Source organism: Nerophis ophidion, linkage group LG03 (genome assembly GCF_033978795.1).
Source record: "Nerophis ophidion isolate RoL-2023_Sa linkage group LG03, RoL_Noph_v1.0, whole genome shotgun sequence".
In the NCBI taxonomy this organism is placed as follows: Eukaryota; Metazoa; Chordata; class Actinopteri; order Syngnathiformes; family Syngnathidae; genus Nerophis; species Nerophis ophidion.
Window position 1 is genome coordinate 84,194,914 of NC_084613.1, and position 24,005 is coordinate 84,218,918.

The 24,005-nt window shown below is 35.5% G+C and overlaps 2 protein-coding genes across 2 annotated transcripts in view; both read right to left on the reverse strand.

Annotated features, from left to right (window-relative positions):
- LOC133548663 (homeobox protein XENK-2-like) overlaps positions 1–21,642 on the reverse strand; it is a 27,192-nt gene extending 5,550 nt beyond the window's left edge. Inside the window, exons 1-2 of the mRNA XM_061893637.1 lie at positions 21,556–21,642; positions 16,721–16,850 (exon numbers count right to left, since the gene is read on the reverse strand). Of these exons, the coding sequence (XP_061749621.1) occupies positions 16,721–16,850; positions 21,556–21,642 (217 nt within the window). The remainder of the gene's footprint in view (positions 1–16,720; positions 16,851–21,555) is intronic.
- LOC133550149 (mitochondrial 2-oxodicarboxylate carrier-like) overlaps positions 1–24,005 on the reverse strand; it is a 631,183-nt gene that overhangs the window by 101,838 nt on the left and 505,340 nt on the right. The gene's annotated exons all lie outside the window — the stretch shown is intronic.

Here is a 24,005-nt window from a genome sequence, read left to right on the forward strand (position 1 = left end):
GGTCCGTAAAATCATCAAAAAGTTCAGAGAATGATATTATGGACCTTTGATCCCTCAGGCGGTACTGCATAAAACACCCACATCAGTGTGTAAAGGAAATCACCACGTGGGCTCAGGAACACTTCATAAAACCACTGTCAGTAACTACAGTTGGTCGCTACATCTGTAAGTGCGAGTTTTATTCTTATAATATTGGGAACAATTTCTCATATTCTTTCTGATTCTTTAATATTGCAATATATTCTCGTAAAAATATTACTTTATGTAAAAATATTACTTTCTCCTTTTTAAGTAACATTACGACTATTTTCATTAAAATTTCCTACATTTTAAGCTTTTCTCTTAGAGTTATTACTTTATGTAAAAATATTACTTTTTAATGCAAAATGGTGACATTTGTCGTATAAAATTCTGACATTTATCACAATGTTGCACATTTTTTTGTCGTTCTTGTTAACTAGTGACATTTTAAACATTTCTGATTATTATCATTATATTGCAGAAATTGTACAGTTTTCTTATAAAATTGGAGACAATTTCTCATATTGTTTCTGTTTCTGTAATATTGCAATATTTTATCGTAAAAATATTACTTTATGTAAAAATATTACTTTTTACTTTTTTTTAAAAAATTGGGAATTTTTTTCGAGTAACATTACGACTATTTTTATTAAAATTTCCTATATTTTAAGCTTTTCTCTTAAGTTATTACTTTATGTAAAAATATTACTTTTAATGCAAAATGGTGACATTTGTCGTATAAAATTCTGACATTTATCACAATGTTGCACATTTTTTTGTCGTTCTTGTTAACTAGTGACATTTTTAAAATTTCTGATTATTATCATAATATTGCCAAAATTGTACAGTTTTTCTTAGAAAACTGTGACTTTTGTCGAGTAAAATTACGACTCTTTTCATAAAATTGCCAACATTTTAAGCTTTCCTTGTAAAATTGCGACTCTTATTCACTATAGAATTCCAACTTTTATCATAATATTGCACAAATGTTCCGTTTTTCTTGTAAAATTCCAACTTTTATCATAATATTGCACAAATGTTCCGTTTTTCTTGTAAAATTTCGACTTGTGTTGTGTAAAATGACGACCTTTATTATGACTGCCAAAATGTTTAGTTTTTTTTTATGAAATTACGACTGTTATTGATTACAATTCCAACTTTTATCATAATATTGCACAAATGTTGCGTTTTTCTTGTCAAATTTCGACATGCGTTGAGTAAAATGACGACTTTTATTATATTACTGCCAAAATTCTATGTCCTTTTTTTTTTTTTTTTCTTTGTCATGAAAAACGGACGTTTTTGTCATGAAAAAGGGAGGTTTTTGTGGTTGGTGCACTAATTGTAAGTGTATATTGTGTTTTTTATGTTGATTTGATTTAAAAAAAATAAAATAAAAAAATGTTTTTTTATTTTCTTTATTTTTTTATAAAAATTAATAAAAAATTATTCTGCGGCCCGGTGGTTGGGGAACCCCTGAAATACAAGAGTGTGTGTGAATGTGAGTGTGTGTGTTTTTGTGTCTATCTGTGTTGGCCCTGCGATGAGGTGGCGACTTGTCCAGGGTGTACACTGCCTTCTGCCCGATTGTAGCTGAGATAGGCACCAGCGCCCCCCCGTGACCCCAAAGGGAAAAAGCGGTTGAAAATGGATGGATGGATGGAAAAACCTACTACAAACAAAATATTCCCAAAAAAAAAAAAAAAAACGAAAACGAAAAACAGTCTTTTTCTCGCAATGTTTTGACTTTTTTTCTTATAAAATTGGGAACAATTTCTCATATTGTTTCTGTTTCTGTAATATTGCAATATGCTCTTGTAAAAATACTACTTCATGTCAAAATATTTTCAACTTTTTTTTTTAAAATTGGGAATTTTTTCCAAGTAACATTTCGACTATTTTATTAAAATTTCCCTACATTTTAAGCTTTTCTCTTAAAATTAATAATTTATGTAAAAATATACTTTTTAATGCAAAATGGTGACATTTGTCGTATAAAATTCTGACATTTATCACAATGTTGCACATTTTTTTGTCGTTCTTGTTAACTAGTGACATTTTAAACATTTCTGATTATTATCATAATATTGCCAAAATTGTACAGTTTTCTTATAAAATTGGAAACAATTTCTCATATTGTTTCTGTTTCTGTAATATTGCAATATTTTATCGTAAAAATACTACTTTATGTAAAAATATTACTTTTTTTTTAAAAATTGGGAATTTTTTTCGAGTAACGTTACGACTATTTTATTAAAATGTCCTATATTTTAAGCTTTTCTCTTAAAGTTATGACTTTATGTAAACATTTTACTTTTTAATGCAAAATGGTGACATTTGTCGTATAAAATTCTGACATTTATCACATTGTTGCAAATTTTTGGGTCGTTCTTGTAAACTAGTGGCATTTTAAACATTTCTGATTATTATCATAATATTGCCAAAATTGTACAGTTTTCTTATAAAATTGGAAACAATTTCTCATATTGTTTCTGTTTCTGTAATATTGCAATATTTTATCGTAAAAATACTACTTTATGTAAAAATATTACTTTTTACTTTTTTTTAAAAAATTGGGAATTTTTTTTGAGTAACATTACGACTATTTTATTAAAATGTCCTACATTTTAAGCTTTTCTCTTAAAGTTATTACTTTATGTAAAAATATTACTTTTTAATGCAAAATGGTGACATTTGTCGTATAAAATTCTGACATTTATCACATTGTATCCAATTTTTTTGTCATTCTTGTTAACTAGTGACATTTTAAAATGTTTTGATTATTATCATAATATTGCCAAAATTGTAAAGTTTTCTTATAAAATTGGAAACAATTTCTCATATTCTTTCTGTTTCTGTAATATTGCAATATTTTATCGTAAAAATATTACTTTATGTAAAAATATCACTTTTTACTTTTTTTTTTAAAAATTGGGAATTTTTTTCGAGTAACATTACGACTATTTTTATAAAAATTTCCTACATTTTAAGCTTTTCTCTTAGAGTTATTACTTTATGTAAAAATATTACTTTTTAATGCAAAATGCTGACATTTGTCGTATAAAATTCTGACATTTATCACAATGTTGCTAATTTTTTTGTCGTTCTTGTTAACTAGTGACATTTTAAAATGTTTATTAAAATGTCCTATATTTTATTGTAAAAATATTACTTTATGTAAAAATATCACTTTTTACTTTTTTTTTTAAATTGGGAATTTTTTTGGATCAACATTACGACTATTTTATTAAAATTTCCTACATTTTAAGCTTTTCTCTTAAAGTTATTACTTTATGTAAAAATATTACTTTTTAATGCAAAATGGTGACATTTGTCGTATAAAATTCTGACATTTATCACAATGTTGCACATTTTTTTTGTCGTTCTTGTTAACTAGTGACATTTTAAACATTTCTGATTATTATCATAATATTGCCAAAATTGTAAAGTTTTCTTATAAAATTGGAAACAATTTCTCATATTGTTTCTGTTTCTGTAATATTGCAATATTTTCTCGTAAGAATATTACTTTATGTAAAAATATTACTTTTTCTTTTTTTTTAATAAAAATGGGAATTTTTTTCGAGTAACATTACGACTATTTTTATTAAAATTTCCTACATTTTAAGCTTTTCTCTTAAAGTTATGACTTTATGTAAAAATGTTACTTTTTAATGCACAATGGTGACATTTGTCGTATAAAATTCTGACATTTATCACAATGTTGCAATTTTTTTTCGTCGTTCTTGTCAACTAGTGACATTTTTAGAAAATACTGATTATTGTCATAATATTGCCAAATTGTAAAGTTTTCTTATAAAATTGGAAACAATTTCTCATATTGTTTCTGTAATATTGCAATATTTTATCGTAAAATATTACTTTATGTAAAAATATTACTTTTTAATTTTTCTGATAAAATTGGGAATTTTTTTTCAAGTAGCATTACGACTATTTTTATAAAAATTTCCTACATTTTAAGCTTTTCTCTTAGAGTTATTACTTTATGTAAAAATATGACTTTTTAATGCAAAATGGTGACATTTGTCGTATAAAATTCTGACATTTATCACAATGTTGCACATTTTTTTGTCGTTCTTGTTAACTAGTGACATTTTAAACATTTCTGATTATTGTCATAATATTGCCCAAATTGTACAGTTTTCTTATAAAATTGTGACTTTGGTCAAGTAAAATTACGACTCTTTTCATAAAATTGCCAACATTTTAAGCTTTCCTTGTAAAATTGCGACTCTTATTCACTATAGAATTCCAACTTTTCTCATAATATTGCACAAATGTTAAATTTTTCTTGTAAAATTTCGACTTGCGTTGAGTAAAATGACGACCTTTATTATAACTACCAAAATGTTTAGTTTTTTTATGAAATTGCGACTGTTATTGAGTAAAATTCGAACTTTTATCATAACATTGAACAAATGTTCCGTTTTTCTTGTCAAATTTCGACACGCGTTGAGTAAAATGACGACTTTTATTATATTACTGCCAAAATTCTAAGTTTTTCTTGTGAAATTGTGACCTTTTTCTTGTTCAATTCCAAGTCATTTTTCACAACAAGCTTTTTTGTATTTGCATAATATGTATATATTATTAATGTTGTAAATACACATCTTTATATATCTAGAAAGGCTGGTCCTAAAGAGGGAGGCATTTTTCTCAGGTCTCAAGAAGGTAACAAATACAAGAGTGTGTGTGAATGTGAGTGTGTGTGTGTGTGTGTGTGCAAAAACGAAAAGCCGTTTATCAACAACACCCAGAAATTGACTTGGATTCATTATTATTTTTTGAACAATAAAAGTTTTTAAAATGATATGGACTTTGATTGGCAACACTAAATGGTCCCTAGTGTGTGAATGTGAGTGTGAATGTTGTCTATCTGTGTTGGCCCTGCGATGAGGTGGCGACTTGTCCAGGGTGTACACTACCTTCCGCCCCATTGTAGCTGAGATAGGCACCAGCGCCCCCCGCAACCCCAAAGGGAACAAGCGGTAGAAAATGGATGGATGGATGGATGGGAAAACCAACTACAAACAAAAAAATTCCAAAAAAAAACAAAATAAAACAAAAACGAAAAGCAGTCTTTTTCTCGCAATGTGTCGACTTTTTTTCTTCTAAAATTGGGAACAATTTCTCATATTCTTTCTGTTTCTGTAATATTGCAATATTTTCTCGTAAAAATATTACTTTTTCCTTTTTTTTTATAAAAATGGGGAATTTTTTTCGAGTAACATTTCAACTATTTTATTAAAATTTCCTACATTTTAAGCTTTTCTTTTAAAGTTATTACTTTATGTAAAAATATTACTTTTTAATGCAAAATGGTGACATTTGTCGTATAAAATTCTGACATTTATCACATTGTATCAAATTTTTTTGTCATTCTTGTTAACTGGTGACATTTTAAACATTTCTGATTATTATCATAATATTGCCAAAATTGTACAGTTTTCTTATAAAATTGTGATTTTTGTCGAGTAACATTACGACTATTTTCATAAAATTGCCAACATTTTAAGCTTTCCTTGTAAAATTGCAACTTTTTTCTCAGGTCTCAAGAAGGTAACAAATGCAAGTGTGTGTGTGTGTGTGTGTGTGTGTGTGTGTGTGTGTGTGTGTGTGTGTTGACCCGCCTCCTCTACAAGAAAGATGGGCTATCAGGCTGCTTCTTGGTGCCCTGCTGGGTAAAAAGGTGGTTTTCAAAGATTCCTCCAGAAGTGAGCTGAGGTTCACCAAGCAGTCGGGGGGCAAGTGGACTCGGAGTCTTTGCGCCGTGTCGTCCCCAACAAAACCCCCCCTCCCACCGTCCTCGTCCTCACGGAGAGGCAGGACGTCATCTGTCAAACCCTCGTGAAAAGTTCACTCTCTTTAAAGCGTGCTGGGACCCCAAAAAAAAAGGGAGGTCACGTTTCCAAGGTAACGTCAAGAAGGTTTTTCTAATCGGGTCAGGAAACACGAGTCCTGGTGCGAGTCCGACAGAGCAGCAACATGTCCATCCTGACTATGACTACCTTTACACTGCAGAACCTAAATGGATTTTGTAGAAATCAGATTTTCCCCAGCTGTGAGTAAAATGTGAGCTTTATCAGACTCTGGTGTGAACGCCCACAGACCCCAATGTGGTCCCGGACAACTTCCCTCCAGGAGGTCTTATCTTTGTCCATGTGAGGTCGGATGAATCAAAAAAATGGAGCTGTTTGGCCACAGAGGAGGAGAAAAGGTGAGCCCTTTAATCCCAGGAACACCATACCTACCGCCAAGCATGGTGGTGGTAGTATTATGCTCTGGGCCTGTTTTGCTGCCAATGAAACTAGTGTTTTACAGCACGGGTGTCAAACTCTGGCCCGTGGGCAAAATGTGGCCCGCCGTTTAATTTCATTTGGCCCTTGAAGCAATGTCAAATTAATATTAGAGCTGTCACACCACATTCACCGCTAATACTCGCCAACCCTCCCCATTTTCCCGGGAGACTCCCGAAGTTTAGTGCCCTTCCCGAAAATCTCCCTGGGCAACAAGCGGTAGGAAATGGATGGATGGAAAAACCAACTACAAACAGAAAAATTCCCAAAAAACAACAACAACAAAAAAACGAAAAGTAGTGTAAATCTCGCAATGTGTCGACTTTTTTTTCTTATAAAATTGGGAACAATTTCTCATATTCTTTCTGTTTCTGTAATATTGCAATATTTTCTCGTAAAAATATTACTTTACGTAAAAAATTTTTTCGAGTAACTTCCTACATTTTAAGCTTTTCTCTTAAAGTTATTACTTTATGTAAAAATATGACTTTTTAATGCAAAATGGTGACATTTGTCGTATAAAATTTTGACATTTCTCACATTGTTACAAATTTTTGTTGTCGTTCTTGTAAACTAGTGACATTTTAAACATTTCTGATTATTATCGTAATATTGCCAAAATTGTAAAGTTTTCTTATAAAATTGGGATTTTTCTCGAGTAAAATTACGACTCTTTTCATAAAATTGCCAACATTTTAAGCTTTCCTTGTAAAATTGCGACTGTTATTCACTATAGAATTCCAACTTTTATCGATCAAGTGGCGACTTGTCCAGGGTGTAACCCGCCTTCCGCCCGATTCTCCCGATTTCCACCCGGACAACAATATTGGGAGCGTGCCTTTTCCCGAAGTTTAGTGCCCTTCCCGAAAATCTCCCTGGGCAACAAGCGGTATAAAATGGATGGATGGATGAATGGATGGAAAAACCAACTACAAACTAAAAAATTCCAAAAAAAAACAAAAACGAAAAGCAGTCTTTTTCTCACAATGTCGACTTTTTTTCCTATAAAATTGGGAACAATTTCTCATATTCTTTCTGTTTCTGTAATATTGCAATATTTTCTCGTAAAAATATTACTTTACGTAAAAATATTTTTTTTTATAAAATTGGGAATTTTTTTCGAGTAACAATTCCACTATCTTGTTAAAATTTCCTACATTTTAAGCTTTTCTCTTAAAGTTATGACTTTATGTAAAAATATGACTTTTTAATGCAAAATGGTGACATTTGTCGGATAAAATTCTGACATTTATCACATTGTTGCACATTTTTTTGTCGTTCTTGTTAACTAGTGACATTTTAAAAAATACTGATTATAATCATAATATTGCCAAAATTGTAAAGTTTTCTTATAAAATTGGGATTTTTGTCGAGTAACATTACGACTATTTTCATAAAATTGCCAACATTTTAAGCTTTCCTTGTAAAATTGCGACTGTTATTCACTATAGAATTCCAACTTTTTTCGATGAAGTAGCGACTTGTCCAGGGTGTAACCCGCCTTCCGCCCGATTCTCCCGATTTCCACCCGGACAACAATAATGGGAGCGTGCCTTTTCCCGAAGTTTAGTGCCCTTCCCGAAAATCTCCCTGGGCAACAAGCGGTAGAAAATGGATGGATGGATGGAAAAACCAACTACAAACAGAAAAATTCCCAAAAAACAACAACAAAAAAAACGAAAAGCAGTCTTTTTCTCGCAATGTGTCGACTTTTTTTTCTTATGAAATTGGGAACAATTTCTCATATTTTTTCTGTTTCTGTAATATTGTAATATTTTCTGGTAAAAATATTACTTTACGTAAAAATATGACTTTTTACTTTTTTTTTATAAAATTGGGAATTTTTTTCGAGAAATTTCCTACATTTTAAGCTTTTCTCTTAAAGTTATTACTTTATGTAAAAATATGACTTTTTAATGCAAAATGGTGACATTTGTCGTATAAAATTCTGACATTTATCACAATGTTGCACATTTTTTTGTTGTTCTTGTTAACTAGTGACATTTTAAACATTTCTGATTATTATCATAATATTGCCAAAATTGTAAAGTTTTCTTATAAAATTGGGATTTTTGTCGAGTAACATTACGACTATTTTCATAAAATTGCCAACATTTTAAGCTTTCCTTGTAAAATTGCGACTGTTATTCACTATAGAATTCCAACTTTTATCGATCAAGTGGCGACTTGTCCAGGGTGTAACCCGCCTTCCGCCCGATTCTCCCGATTTCTACCCGGACAACAATAATGGGAGCGTGCCTTTTCCCGAAGTTTAGTGCCCTTCCCGAAAATCTCCCTGGGCAACAAGCGGTAGAAAATGGATGGATGGATGGATGGATGGAAAAACCAACTACAAACAAAAAAATTCCAAAAAAAAACAAAAACGAAAAGCAGTCTTTTTCTCTCAATGTCGACTTTTTTTCCTATAAAATTGGGAACAATTTCTCATATTCTTTCTGTTTCTGTAATATTGCAATATTTTCTCGTAAAAATATTACTTTACGTAAAAATATTTTTTTTTATAAAATTGGGAATTTTTTTCGAGTAACATTTCCACTGTCTTATTAAAATTTTGTACATTTTAAGCTTTTCTCTTAAAGTTATTATTTTATGTGAAAATATTACTTTTTAATGCAAAATGGTGACATTTGTCGTATAAAATTCTGACATTTATCACAATGTTGCACATTTTTTTGTTGTTCTTGTTAACTAGTGACATTTTAAACATTTCTGATTATTATCATAATATTGCCAAAATTGTAAAGTTTTCTTATAAAATTGTGACTTTTGTCGAGTAAAATTACGACTATTTTCATAAAATTGCCAACATTTTAAGCTTTCCTTGTAAAATTGCGACTGTTATTCACTATAGAATTCCAACTTTTATCGATCAAGTGGCGACTTGTCCAGGGTGTAACCCGCCTTCCGCCCGATTCTCCCGATTTCCACCCGGACATCAATATTGGGAGCGTGCCTTTTCCCGAAGTTTAGTGCCCTTCCCGAAAATCTCCCTAGGCAACAAGCGGTAGAAAATGGCTGGATGGATGGATGGATGGAAAAACCAACTGCAAACAAAAAAATTCCAAAAAAACAAACAAAAAAAAACAAAAACGAAAAGTAGTCTTTTTCTCTCAATGTCGACTTTTTTTCCTATAAAATTGGGAACAATTTCTCATATTCTTTCTGTTTCTGTAATATTGCAATATTTTCTCGTAAAAATATTACTTTATGTAAAAATATTTTTTTTATAAAATTGGGAATTTTTTTCGAGTAACAATTCCACTATCTTATTAAAATTTCCTACATTTTAAGCTTTTCTCTTAAAGTTATTACTTTATGTGAAAATATTACCTTTTTAATGCAAAATGGTGAATTTGTCGTATAAAATTCTGACATTTATCACAATGTTGCACATTTTTTCGTCGTTCTTGTTAACTAGTGACATTTTAAACATTTCTGATTATTATCATAATATTGCCAAAATTGTAAAGTTTTCTTATAAAATTGGGATTTTTGTCGAGTAACATTACGACTATTTTCGTAAAATTGCCAACATTTTAAGCTTTCCTTGTAAAATTGCGACTGTTATTCACTATAGAATTCCAACTTTTATCGATCAAGTGGCGACTTGTCCAGGGTGTAACCCGCCTTCCGCCCGATTCTCCCGATTTCCACCCGGACAACAATATTGGGAGCGTGCCTTTTCCCAAAGTTTAGTGCCCTTCTCGAAAATCTCCCTGGGCAACAAGCGGTAGAAAACGGATGGATGGAAAAACCAACTACAAACAGAAAAATTCCCAAAAAACAACAACAAAAAAAACGAAAAGCAGTCTTTTTCTCACAATGTGTCGACTTTTTTTCTTATAAAATTGGGAACAATTTCTCATATTCTTTCTGTTTCTGTAATATTGCAATATTTTCTCGTAAAATTATTACTTTACGTAAAAATATTTTTTTTATAAAATTGGGAATTTTTTTCGAGTAACAATTCCACTGTCTTATTAAAATTTCCTACATTTTAAGCTTTTCTCTTAAAGTTATGACTTTATGTAAAAATATGACTTTTTAATGCAAAATGGTGACATTTGTCGTATAAAATTCTGACATTTATCACAATGTTACACATTTTTTTGTCGTTCTTGTTAACTAGTGACATTTAAAAAATTTCTGATTATTATCATAATATTGCTAAAATTGTAGTTTTCTTATAAAATTGGGATTTTTCTTGAGTAACATTACGACTATTTTCATAAAATTGCCAACATTTTAAGCTTTCCTTGTAAAATTGCGACTATTATTGACTATAGAATTCCAACTTTTATCATAATATTGCACAAATGTTCCATTTTTGTTGTAAAATTTCGACTTGCGTTGAATAAATTGACGACCTTTATTATAACTGCCAAAATGTTGTTTTTTTTATGAAATTGCGACTGTTATTGATTAAAATTCCAACTTTTATCATAACATTGCACAAATGTTCCATTTTTTTTGTAAATTTTCGACTTGCGTTGAGTAAAATGACGACTTTTATTATGACTGCCAAAATTCAAATTTTCTCTTGTAAAATTGTGACCTTTTTCTTGTTGCAATATCAACTAATTTTTCACAACAAGCTTTTTTATATTTGCATGGTTTGTATATATTATTCATGTTGTAAATACACATCTTTATATATCTAGAAAGGCTGGTCCTAAAGAGGGAGGCATTTTTCTCAGGTCTCAAGAAGGCAACAAATACAAGAGTGTGTGAATGTGAGTGTGTGTGTTTGTGTGTACAAAAACGAAAAGCCGTTTATCAACAACACCCAGAAATGGACTTTGATTCATTATTATTTTTTGGACAATAAAAGTTTTTAAAATGATATGGACTTTGATTGGCAACACTAAATGGTCCCTAGTGTGTGAATGTGAGTGTGAATGTTGTCTATCTGTGTTGGCCCTGCGATGAGGTGGCGACTTGTCCAGGGTGTAAATGCCTTCCGCCCGATTGTAGCTGAGATAGACACCAGCGCCCCCCGCGATCCCAAAGGGAACTAGCGGTAGAAAATGGATGGATGGATTGATGGATGGAAAAACCAACTACAAACAAAAAAATTCCAAAAAAAACTAACCAAAAAAAACCAAAAACGAAAAGCAGTCTTTTTCTCGCAATGTGTCGACTTTTTTTCTTATAAAATTGGGAACAATTTCTCATATTCTTTCTGTTTCTGTAATATTGCAATATTTTCTCGTAAAAATATTACTTTACGTAAAAATATTACTTTTTACTTTTTTTTATAAAATTGGGAATTTTTTTCGAGTAATTTCCTACATTTTAAGCTTTTCTCTTAAAGTTATGACTTTATGTAAAAATATTACTTTTAATGCAAAATGGTGACATTTCCATCCATCCATCCATTTTCTACCGCGTTGTATAAAATTCTGACATTTATCACAATGTTGCAAATTTTTTTGTTGTTCTTGTTAACTAGTGACATTTAAAAAAATACTGATTATTATCATAATATTGCCAAAATTGTAAAGTTTTCTTATAAAATTGGGATTTTTGTCGAGTAACATTACGACTATTTTCGTAAAATTGCCAACATTTTAAGCTTTCCTTGTAAAATTGCGACTATTATTCACTGTAGAATTCCAACTTTTATCGATCAAGTGGCGACTTGTCCAGGGTATAACCCGCCTTCCGCCCGATTCTCCCGATTTCCACCCGGACATCAATATTGGGAGCGTGCCTTTTCCCGAAGTTTAGTGCCCTTCCCGAAAATCTCCCTGGGCAACAAGCGGTAGAAAATGGATGGATGGATGGAAAAACCAACTACAAACAAAAAAATTCCAAAAAAACAACAACAACAAAAAAAACGAAAAGCAGTCTTTTTCTCGCAATGTGTCGACTTTTTTTGCTTATAAAATTGGGAACAATTTCTCATTTTCTTTCTGTTTCTGTAATATTGCAATATTTTCTCGTAAAAATATTACTTTACGTAAAAATATTTTTTTTATAAAATTGGGAATTTTTTTCGAGTAAAAATTCCACTGTCTTATTAAAATTTCGTACATTTTAAGCTTTTCTCTTAAAGTTATTACTTTATGTAAAAATATGACTTTTTAATGCAAAATGGTGAATTTGTCGTATAAAATTCTGACATTTATCACAATGTTGCACATTTTTTCGTCGTTCTTGTTAACTAGTGACATTTTAAACATTTCTGATTATTATCATAATATTGCCAAAATTGTAAAGTTTTCTTATAAAATTGTGACTTTTGTCGAGTAAAATTACGACTATTTTCGTAAGATTGCCAACATTTTAAGCTTTCCTTGTAAAATTGCGACTGTTATTCACTATAGAATTCCAACTTTTATCGATCAAGTGGCGACTTGTCCAGGGTATAACCCGCCTTCCGCCCGATTCTCCCGATTTCCACCCGGACAACAATATTGGGAGCGTGCCTTTTCCCGAAGTTTAGTGCCCTTCCCGAAAATCTCCCTGGGCAACAAGCGGTAGAAAATGGATGGATGGATGGATGGATGGAAAAACCAACTACAAACAAAAGAATTCCAAAAAAAAACAAAAACGAAAAGCAGTCTTTTTCTCTCAATGTCGACTTTTTTTCCTATAAAATTGGGAACAATTTCTCATATTCTTTCTGTTTCTGTAATATTGCAATATTTTCTCGTAAAAATATTACTTTACGTAAAAATATTTTTTTTTATAAAATTGGGAATTTTTTTCGAGTAACATTTCCACTGTCTTATTAAAATTTTGTACATTTTAAGCTTTTCTCTTAAAGTTATGACTTTATGTGAAAATATTACTTTTTAATGCAAAATGGTGACATTTGTTGTATAAAATTCTGACATTTATCACATTGTTGCACATTTTTTTGTCGTTCTTGTTAACTAGTGACATTTAAAAAAAAACTGATTATAATCATAATATTGCCAAAATTGTAAAGTTTTCTTATAAAATTGTGACTTTTGTCGAGTAACATTACGACTATTTTCATAAAATTGCCAACATTTTAAGCTTTCCTTGTAAAATTGCGACTGTTATTCACTATAGAATTCCAACTTTTTTCGATGAAGTGGCGACTTGTCCAGGGTATAACCCGCCTTCCACCCGATTCTCCCGATTTCCACCTGGACAACAATATTGGCCTTTAGCGTCCTCTACAACATCTCGTCACGTCCTCTTTTCCTCCATATAAACAGCGTGCTTGCCAAGTCACATAATATATGCGGCTTTCACACACACATACTTGGTCAACAGCCATACAGGTCACACTGAGAGTGGCCGTATAAACAACTTTACAAATATGCGCCACACTGTGAACCCACACCAAACAAGAATGACAAAAACACATTTCGGGAGAACACCCGCACCGTAACACAACATAAACACAACAGAACAAATGTCCAAAACCCCTTGCAGCACTAACTCTTCCGGCATGCTACAATACCACCAAACCCCGCCCACCTAATGTTTATTTTATTTTCAAATTTATTAGCCCATGGAAAAAGTTAATGTTGATATTGACCTCAGAAGCCTGCAAATAGAAAAGAGGCATTAATTTTTTGAATTACATTTAATTTAAAATTTCACTGATGTTTTTTCGTTTTGTTGTTTGAAAGTCACGGGGAGGACATGCAAACTCCACACAAAAAGATCCCGAGCCCCGGGATTGAACCCAGGATTACTCAGGACCTTCGTATTGTGAGGCAAATGCACTAACCCCTGTCTCACCGTGCCGTCAATAGGTCCGTCCGTCCTTCCGTCCGTCCGTCATTCACAAACAAGGACGGGGGCGAGGGTTCCCGCTTTCTCAACAAATGCCTGAGCAAATTGTTTAAGAACAACATTTTTCCACCAGCTATTGCAAGGAATTTAGGGATTCCACCATCCACGCTTTGTAAAATCATCAAAAGGTTTGGAGAATGTGAAGAAATCACCGCTCGTAAGCGATGATATTACGAACCATCGATCCCTAAGGCGGTACCGCATCAAAAAGTGACGGCGGTGTGTAAAGGATATCACCGCACGGGCTCGGGAACACTTCGGAAAACCGCCGTCAGTAACCACAGTCGGTCGCTACGTCTGTAAGGGCCAGTTGAAACTCTACTGTGCAAAGCCAAAGCCATTTATCAACAACACCCGGAAACGCTGCCAGCTTCGCTGGGCCTGAGCTCATCTAAGATGGACCAATGCAGAGTGGAAAGCTGTTATGTGGTTTGACGAGTCCACATTTCAAATAGTTTTTTTGGAAAATGTGGACGTTTTTGTCCTCCGGACCACAGAGGAAAAGAACCATCCGGATTGTTCTAGGCGCAAAGTGTAAAAGCCAGCATCTGTGATGGTATGGGGGTGTATTAGTGCCCAAGGCATGGGTAACTTACACATCTGCGAGCCATCGATCCCTCAGGCGGTACCGCATCAAAAAGGGACATCGGTGTGTAAAGGATATCACCGCGCGGGCTCAGGAACACTTCGGAAAACCACCGTCAGTGACTACAGTCGGTCGCTACGTCTGTAAGTGCAAGTTAAAACTCTACTGTGCAAAGACAGGGGTGCTATACAGAGAGTGAATGGGAGGATGAAAAATAGCTTAATACGAAACCCATAAGCCGTGAAGTTGTCACGTTTTGTAAAAGGTAAATAAAAACTGAATACAATGATTTGCAAATCCTGTTCAACTTATATTCAATCGAATTGACTGCAAAGACAAGATATTTCATGTTCACACTCAAGAACTTGATTATTTTTTGGGGAAATATTAGCTCATTTGGAAAAAAAATCAAAAAAGCTGGCACAAGTGGCGAAAAAGACTGAGAAAGTTGAAGATTGCTCATCAAAGACTTATATGGAGCATCCCACAGGTGAACATGGCTGATTGGGAACAGGTGGGTGCCATGATTGGGTATAAAAGCAGCTTCCACGAAATGCTCAGTCATTCACAAACAAGGACGGGGCCAGGGTCACCGCGTTGTCAACAAAAGCCCGAGTAAATTGTTTAAGAGCAACATTTCTCAATCAGCTATTGCAAAGAATTTAGGGATTTTACCATCTACGGTCCGTAATATCATCAAAAGGTTCAGAGAATCTGGAGAAATCACCGCACGAAAGCCGTGATATTACGGACCTTGGATCCCTCAGGCAGCGCTGCATGAAAAAGCGACATCAGTGTGTAAAGGATATCACTGCATGGGCTCAGGAACACTTCAGAAAACCACTATTCGTAGCTGCAGTTTGTTGCTACATCTGTAAGTGCAAGTTCAAACTTTACTATGCAAAAACGAAAGTCGTTTATCAACAACACCCAGAAATAGACTTTGATTCATTATTATTTTTTGAACAATAACAGGTATTTTTTTTTTTTTAAATGGAAGAAAGGTTGCCTGGATCCAAAAGGCCCACACTCAATAAAAAGAGTTTAAAACACGCCATATATCAAGATATATATTTTACTAGAGAAATCCCCGCACGTAAGCCGTGATATCACGGACCTTGGATCCCTCAGGCGGCGCTGCATGAAAAAGCGACATCAGTGTGTAAAGGATATCACTGCATGGGCTCAGGAGCACTTCAGAAAACCACTATTCGTAGCTGCAGTTTTTTAAGTGCAAGTTAAAACTTAACTATGCAAAAAACAAAGTTGTTTATCAACAACATCCAGAAATTTACTTTGATTCATTTTTTTTTTTTTTTTAACAATAACAGTTTTTTTTTTTTTTAAATGGAAGAAAGGTTGCCTGGATCCGAAAGGCTCACACTCAATAAAAAGAGTTTAAAACAAGCCATATATCAAGATATATATTTTACTAGAGAAATCGCCCCACGTAAGCCGTGATATCACGGACCTTGGATCCCTCAGGCGGCGCTGCATGAAAAAGCGACATCAGTGTGTAAAGGATATCACTGCATGGGCTCAGGAACACTTCAGAAAACCACTATTTTCAACTGCAGTTTGTTGCTACATCTGTAAGTGCAAGTTCAAACTTTACTATGCAAAAACGAAAGCCGTTTATCAACAACACCCAGAAATTGACTTTGATTCATTATTATTTTTTGAACAATAACAGTTTTTAAAATGATTTGGACGAAAGGTCGCCTGGATCTGAAAGGCCCACACTCAATAAAAAACGTTAAAAGCCATATATCAAGATATATATTTTACTTTTAATGCTTAAATCTCTGGGTCAACTTCAGATATGTCGATTACAAGTTTTTATTATTTTTGAAGCAATCCCAGTTTCAAAGAAAATAACAAGTTAGCGCTTTTATTCCACTTTTTATGTCTTTGTTTTTTTTTTTAAGTATTTTTATAATGTGCCAAGGGTCATTAGAAATTTAGTTGCGGACCCTAAATGACCCCCGGGCTGTACTTTGGACCCCCAAAGATGTCAATCGCTTCATTAAGTCTCTAAAGTTGTCCAACGGATCGGTCCAACTGGTGGACCGGTCCCCTGGTTCTTGGTGGACCATGTGCAGTTTTATGGGCTGAAAAGGCGGAGCCTGGGCGAGGAAGTCCAGGGGAAGTTAGCACACGCGTGTTGTGGGCGGTGCTCCGTGTAACCCAGGGGTGTCCAAAGTGTGGCCCGCAGGTAATTTTTTAACGGCCCCATTGCACATTTTAAAAATACGATTGAAAATGTTTTAAAACGTAAAAACTAGGGGTGGGCAAATGAATGCGTTAATTACGAGTTAACTCATCAATCTATTAATCAATTCTGGATGTGGATAGATCGGGCCGTTTTGGACTGAATGAGGCGTGCTTGCTAGACCGGCTAGCTAGCATGGGAATACTTTGCCGGCTACATCCAGCGGCCTGTGAAGCAGCGGAGTATATGTGTTGTCTGTCTATTTATGAATAATGCAGACCAGGAGTGTTGGCTGATTATCCCATCTTGTTTTGAACGCTCCTTGTTTAATCCTACGTACGTGTCGGATGTGTTAAAGTCCTTGCGTGTTACCTTTGCTTGGTAAACGACTGATGTTTGTCAGCACCCCCCGTTGAGAGGGCAATCAGGTTTCTTGCGACAGTTACATTCCTTGGTTTCAGAGTCGTTTAGTCTGGGGGTAAGTAGTCCTTTTGCAATTGCTTTGTTGTGGTTTGAAATGATTTGTTGCATGTTATTCATACAGCTGTAGCTCAATTTAATGTTGTTCTTGCTGAATATTTTTCTTAGGGTGTTGCCTTTGGGGAAGTGTTTGTCGATCAGGGTGAGGAACTTGCGGCCGATGTTGGTTGAGACGTTTTTGCTGAATGGCGGGTTGTACCAGATGATGTTGTTTCATTTTCTGCTCTTTTTTGGTTGGTTTCCTGGCGTGGGTTCATAGGTGAGGGTGAAGTTGTATCCGCTTTCATCAAGTGCTTTCTGGTACGGGGGGGTTGCTTGGTCGAATTCAGCTTTGCTGGATGACAGCATCGATAGCCTTTTATTAATTCCGGTAGGTATTCTTTTCGTGGTGGTGGATGGGTGGTTGCTGTCGTGGTGTACGTATTGGAGTGTTGTGTTGGGTTTCGTATTGCGCTCTACCATGGTATCGAGCACTATTCTCTGGATAATCCAATCAAGATATATATATATATATCATTTTTATCGTATGGTCCATGTTGTCCACACAATTTGTCTTGTTTTTTGTTGTTGTTGTTTTTTTACTACTTTCTATCCTTTCCTGCTCCAGTCCGGCTGCCCCAAACACTAAACCCATTTAATCATTAAAAATAAAACCAAATACAAATAAGGCCAAGAAAGGAAACATCCTCACACTTTTGTCAAGTCAATGTTCACAGCGGACAAGAAACATCTCCTTTTTTTTTTTTTTATGTATTTATAAATTTTTTTAAATTTCTCCATCAACAATAACATATGCTTGAGAGGCTTTTTTTTATTTTTATTTTTTTTTACTACTTGAGACCCCTGATTTAAATGGATATAGCGTACTTATCAGGCATACAATTATATATATATATATTAGGGGTGGGCAAATGAATGCGTTAATTACGAGTTAACTCATCAATCTATTAACGCCGACAATTATTTTATCGCACATTTGCGTATGTTGTTTACATGCTTTTATTTTGTTAACACCTTTTCTTAACAAGATGGCGTTGCCCGGCTTCGAGGGGCTCTTGGTAAAGATGGAACATTTGGCAAAAATACCGGACAATTCTGCAAATTTCCTGGCTGGCTTACAGCGTGGTCACTCCGGGATCACTTACGACCGCCAGACAATTCTGGATGTGGATAGATCGGGCCGTTTTGGACTGAATGAGGCGTGCTTGCTAGACCGGCTAGCTAGCATGGGAATACTTTGCCGGCTACATCCAGCGGCCTGTGAAGCAGCGGAGTATATGTGTTGTCTGTCTATTTATGAATAATGCAGACCAGGAGTGTTGGCTGAGTTCTTAACGTTTACTTTCAGAGCGTGCATATCACAACATACAAGATGTCGTCATGGCGACACAACCAGCATGCTCGTCACTCCTGTTGCATGCTGGGTAGGGTAGTTCTTTTTTCCCCTGGCTCATAACATCACAATATAGTACCATGTATATGATGCCTTCAGTTTATCAAAGCACCAAGCAAACAATCGGAAAATTCCCATCATATCAATTCCTAGATATGGTCATAATTATTTTAAGTGCACTACGCAGAATAAACACAACATTATTAATATTGCTACTACGGATAATTTGATCAAAAATTCCCTAAAACAGCCCACTACCTATAATATAGGTTTTTTAAACATAAGATCCCTGATAAAAAAAAAAAAATGTTTCTGCTGTTACCTCAGAAATTGCCTGTTCAGATGTTATGATTGTGGCTCAGAGATTTGTATGTAGATTATATTTATTTTCCATAACAAACAGGATAACTTAAATACCCTGGCAGTGGCCAATAAGCTTAAATGTTTGTATTTACATTTTTGGAGTTGATTTTCATCAAATATGCTATTTAACTGCGACTGTTTAACAAGGACTGATTTAAATTGTGTTTGCACAACAAATGTTTTGGCGCTTTTGTTCATGTGGGAGAATATTCCAATAAAAGGTGCACTACACACTACTTTTGAATTCATTATTGGGCTTTGCGTATAAAATGCAGTTAATCGCGATTAATCGGAGAAATGGTGCGATTAACTTCGATTAAAATTTTTAATCGTTGCCCAGCCCTAGTAAAAACGGGTGAAATGTAACAAGAAAATGTTGCAATGTTTACTCTAATAACACAAAGCTGCCATGCAGGCTGTTTCTTTCTTTAAAAAATAATAATGAATCAGAATCAATGTCATTATGAATTATTGACCCATTCAAGGCTCCAATTACGTCACGTTAAATTCTCCACTTTTACATATTTTTGGGGGGAAAATGTTGCATATTTTGTGTTTTGCCATATAAAAACTGCGCTGTTTTTTTAAGGAAGGGCCTAAAATGAACAAACAAAAAACATAAACAACAATAAAACTGATATTAATGGCTGGATCTGATGTTGATATCAAGATTATTGTGTTAAAACATGTATAATTTATTTTCTTACACTTTAATGCAGGGGTAGGGAACCTATGGCTCTCGAGCCAGATGTGGCTCTTTTGAGGACTGCATCTGGCTCTCAGATAAATCTTAGCTGACATTGCTTAAAACGATAAGTAATGAATAATTCCACTTGTAATCACAATGTTAAAAATAAGGTTCAAAATATAAAACATTCTCATGCATTTTTTATGCTCAAGAAGTTGCGTTAATGGTAAGAAGTCATTTATTTATTATTGCTTAGTGTTGGGCTTGCCCTCCTGGGGGTTCTTCAGACCACCAAGCACTGTTTAGGGTAAAACATATATATATTTTTTTCAATTAGTCCCTCAGTTGCTTTCCAGCAATTGTCTTTTTCCTCTTTCGTCCTCACTCGCGCTCTGGCTCCAGCCCCAATCCTGTCTCTCCTCCTGGCTGCCGCTTATAACAGAGCGACAGGTGATTAGATAAAAAAGGCCCAGCTGGGCCATCTAGGCACCCACCTGTCGCTGATTTCGAGGCCGGTTCTGGCATCATCCCGCTTTGCTGCGGGCCACGCCCCCTCCACAGTTTGCTTCAGAATAACAATGTTATTACAAAGAATAAGAGATCTGTTATACTCTGGAAATGTTGGTCTTACTTAAAAATGCACGTGTTTAGTTGTGTTCAGTGTTAAAAAAAATATTATATGGCTCTTAGGGAAATACATTTGGCTTCTTGGCTCTCTCAGACAAAAAGGTTCCCGACCCCTGCTTTAACGAGTAGGATCCTCTTGGATCAGCAATAATTTTTTAGTGTGATTTGTTTTCAAGTGTCATTGCTCCAAAAATAAAAATGAATTGTTATTTCTATGAATTGTCATTGTCCACCATTAACCGGCGGCGTTTCCGGGTGTTGTTGACAAACGGCTGTGGCCTCGCATAGTAGAGTTTTAACTTGCATTTACAGATGTAGCGACCGACTGTCGTTGCTGACGGTGGTTTTCCGAAGTGTTCCTGAGCCCATGCGGTGATATCCTTTACACACGGATGTCGCTTTTTGATGCAGTGCCAATCAATGGTGTTATTATTTATTTACTTTTTTAAGGCTCCAAATATTGTATAATCTCAAATATTTTAAAAAGATATTGGGTGAAAATATTGCATATTTTGTGTTTTTTCCATTAAAAAAAAATGTTTTTTTTGAGGACAAAATGAACTTAAATCTTTAAAATAATTATATTCAAAGATGGACCTAATGTTGATTTAGAGATTTAAAACTTGAATAATAATACAAATAATAATACTGAATAATGACACATTTTTCATATTTTTTGAACCAAAACCCTTTGGGGTCCCCGGGATGAAGCCTAAGTGGAGGCCTAAATGTATATTTTTTTTATACATATATTGTATTGTTTTTTTTAAATAAAATATATCAAAACGGCGTCTAGCTTGCTTTGATTTTTCAGTGTGCGGCCCTCAGTGGATAAAGTTTGGACACCCCTGGTGTAACCGGATCGTTGCATAAAAGGGGCCGAACGCAAACGCTGCTCCCTAATGAGAGCCGGGGGCCACATGATCAGAGTCAGATGGCGGCAGATCCCCCCCCCCTGCAGAAAGTGCCGCCCGACACCCTTTGTTACCTCCAAGTGAGCTGAGACCGGCCCATGAACCATGAAACTAGGTGCTTTCCAGGTTAATGGAAAGCTGTAACTGGTCTCACCGTCTCTCTCGGGCTGAAGGGGACCCCCGCCCAAATAAGGCCCCCGCTTTCTAATCCTTCTGCCCACTTCAGGGTCTCCCCGGACATTTCTGCACGACCGATTAACGCTTTAGCTCGTGTGAGGCGTGAAACATTGACGTGATCAACTTCGAACACAATCAAGGTACAACGTAAGGGTCTCTGCAATTCCTTTTGAACTTATATTTAATTGAATGGACTCCAAAGACAAGATAATTCATGTTCGAACACTTTGCAAACTGCACATTGTCCACCATTAACCGGCGGCGTTTCCGGGTGTTGTTGACAAATGGCTGTGGCTTTGCATAGTAGAGTTTTAACTTTCACTTACAGATGTAGCGACCGACTGTAGTTACTGACGGTGGTTTTCCAAAGAGCTCCTGAGCCCATGCGGTGATATCCTTTACACACTGATGTCGCTTTTTGATGCAGTGCCATTTAATGGGACACATTGTCTGGACTACAGGCAGGCCAGTCTAGTACCCGCACTCCTTTATTACGAGGCCACGCTTTTGTAACACGTGGCTTGGCATTGTCTTGCTGAAATAAGCAGGGGCGTCCATGATAACTTTGCTTGAATGGCAACATTTGTTGCTCCAAAACCTGTATGTACCTTTCAGCATTAATGGTGCCTCCACAGATGTGTAAGTTACCCATGCCTTGGGCACTAATACACCCCCATAACATCCCAGATGCTGGCTTTTACACTTTGTGTCTAGAACAATCCAGATGGTTCTTTTCCTCTGTGGTCCAGAAGACAAAACATCCACATTTTCCAAAAACTATTTGAAATGTGGACTCATCAGACCACATAACAGTTTTCCACTTTGCACCAGTCCGTCATAGACGAGCTCGGGCCCAGCGAAGCCGGCGGCATTTCCGGGTGTTGTTGACAAACGGCTGTGGCTTTGCATAGTAGAGTTTTAACTTGCACTTACAGATGTAGCGACCGACTGTAGTTGCTGACGGTGGTTCTCCGAAGTGTTCCTGAGCCCATGTGGTGATATCCTTTACACGCGGATGTCACTTTTTGATGCAGTGCCAATCAATGGGAGATATTGTCTGGACTACAGGCAGACCAGTCTAGTACCCGCACTCTTTTGCTATGAAGCCACGCTGTTGAAACACCTGGCTTGGCATTGTCTTGTTGAAATAAGCAGGGGCGTCCATGATAACTTTGCTTGGATGGCAACATTTGTTGCTCCAAAACATGTATGTACCTTTCAGCATTAATGGTGCCTTCACAAATGTGTAAGTTACCCATGCCTTGGTCACTAATACACTCCCATACCATCCCAGATGCTGGCTTTTACACTTTGCGCCTAGAACAATCCGGATGGTTCTTTTCCTCTGTGGTCCGGAGGACAAAACGTCCACATTTTCCAAAAACTGTTTGAAATGTGGACTCGTCAGACCACATAACACTTTTCCACTTTGCATCGGTCCATCCTAGACGAGCTCAGGCCCAGCGAAGCCAGCGGCATTTCTGGGTGTTGTTGATAAATGGCTGTGGCTTTGCATAGTAGAGTTTTAACTTGCACTTACATATGTAGCGACCGACTGTAGTTACTGACGGTGGTTTTCTGAAGTGTTCCTGAGCCCATGTGGTGATATCCTTTACACACGGATGTCGCTTTTTGATGCAGTGCCAATCAATGGGAGACATTGTCTGGTCTACAGGCAGGCCAGTCTAGTACCCGCACTGCTTTATTACGAAGCCAGGCTGTTGTACCACGTGGCTTGGCATTGTCTTGCTGAAATAAGCAGGGGCGTCCATGATAACTTTGCTTGGATGACAACATATGTTGCTCCAAAACATGTATGTACCTTTCAGCATTAATGGTGCCTTCACAGATGTGTAAGTTACCCATGCCTTGGGCACTAATACACCCCCATACCATCACAGATGCTGGCTTTTACACTTTGCGCCTAGAAAAATCCAGATGGTTCTTTTCCTCTGTGGTCTGGAGGACACCACGTCCAGACCACAAAGCACTTTTCCACTTTGCATCAGTCCATCTTAGATGAGCTCGGGCCCAGCACAGCCGGCGGCGTTCTGGTGTGTTGTTGATAAATGGCTTTCGCTTTGCATAGTAGAGCTTTAACTTGCACATTTTTTTTTTTTTTTTGTGCTTCACTCTAACTCTCCTCATCCACAAATCTTTCACCCTTGCTCAAATTAATGAGGAAATTGTCGCTTTCTCGGTTCGCTAACAAGATAAGAGTGATGTGCACGCCAGCTTTCTGAGGGATCGCTTGTGCACGCCAGTTTTCCGAGACTCTGTATTTAGTTAGCGCAGGCAGCATGAAGCAGGGCTTTTATTGTGAAGATAGGAAATGTGCAGTCGGCCTTTAGAGTTTTGACGGAAGGTACGGCGCGAGAGTCTGTTGAAATAAAAAATGTTTCTCGCCTTCCTCTCGGTCATATTTTA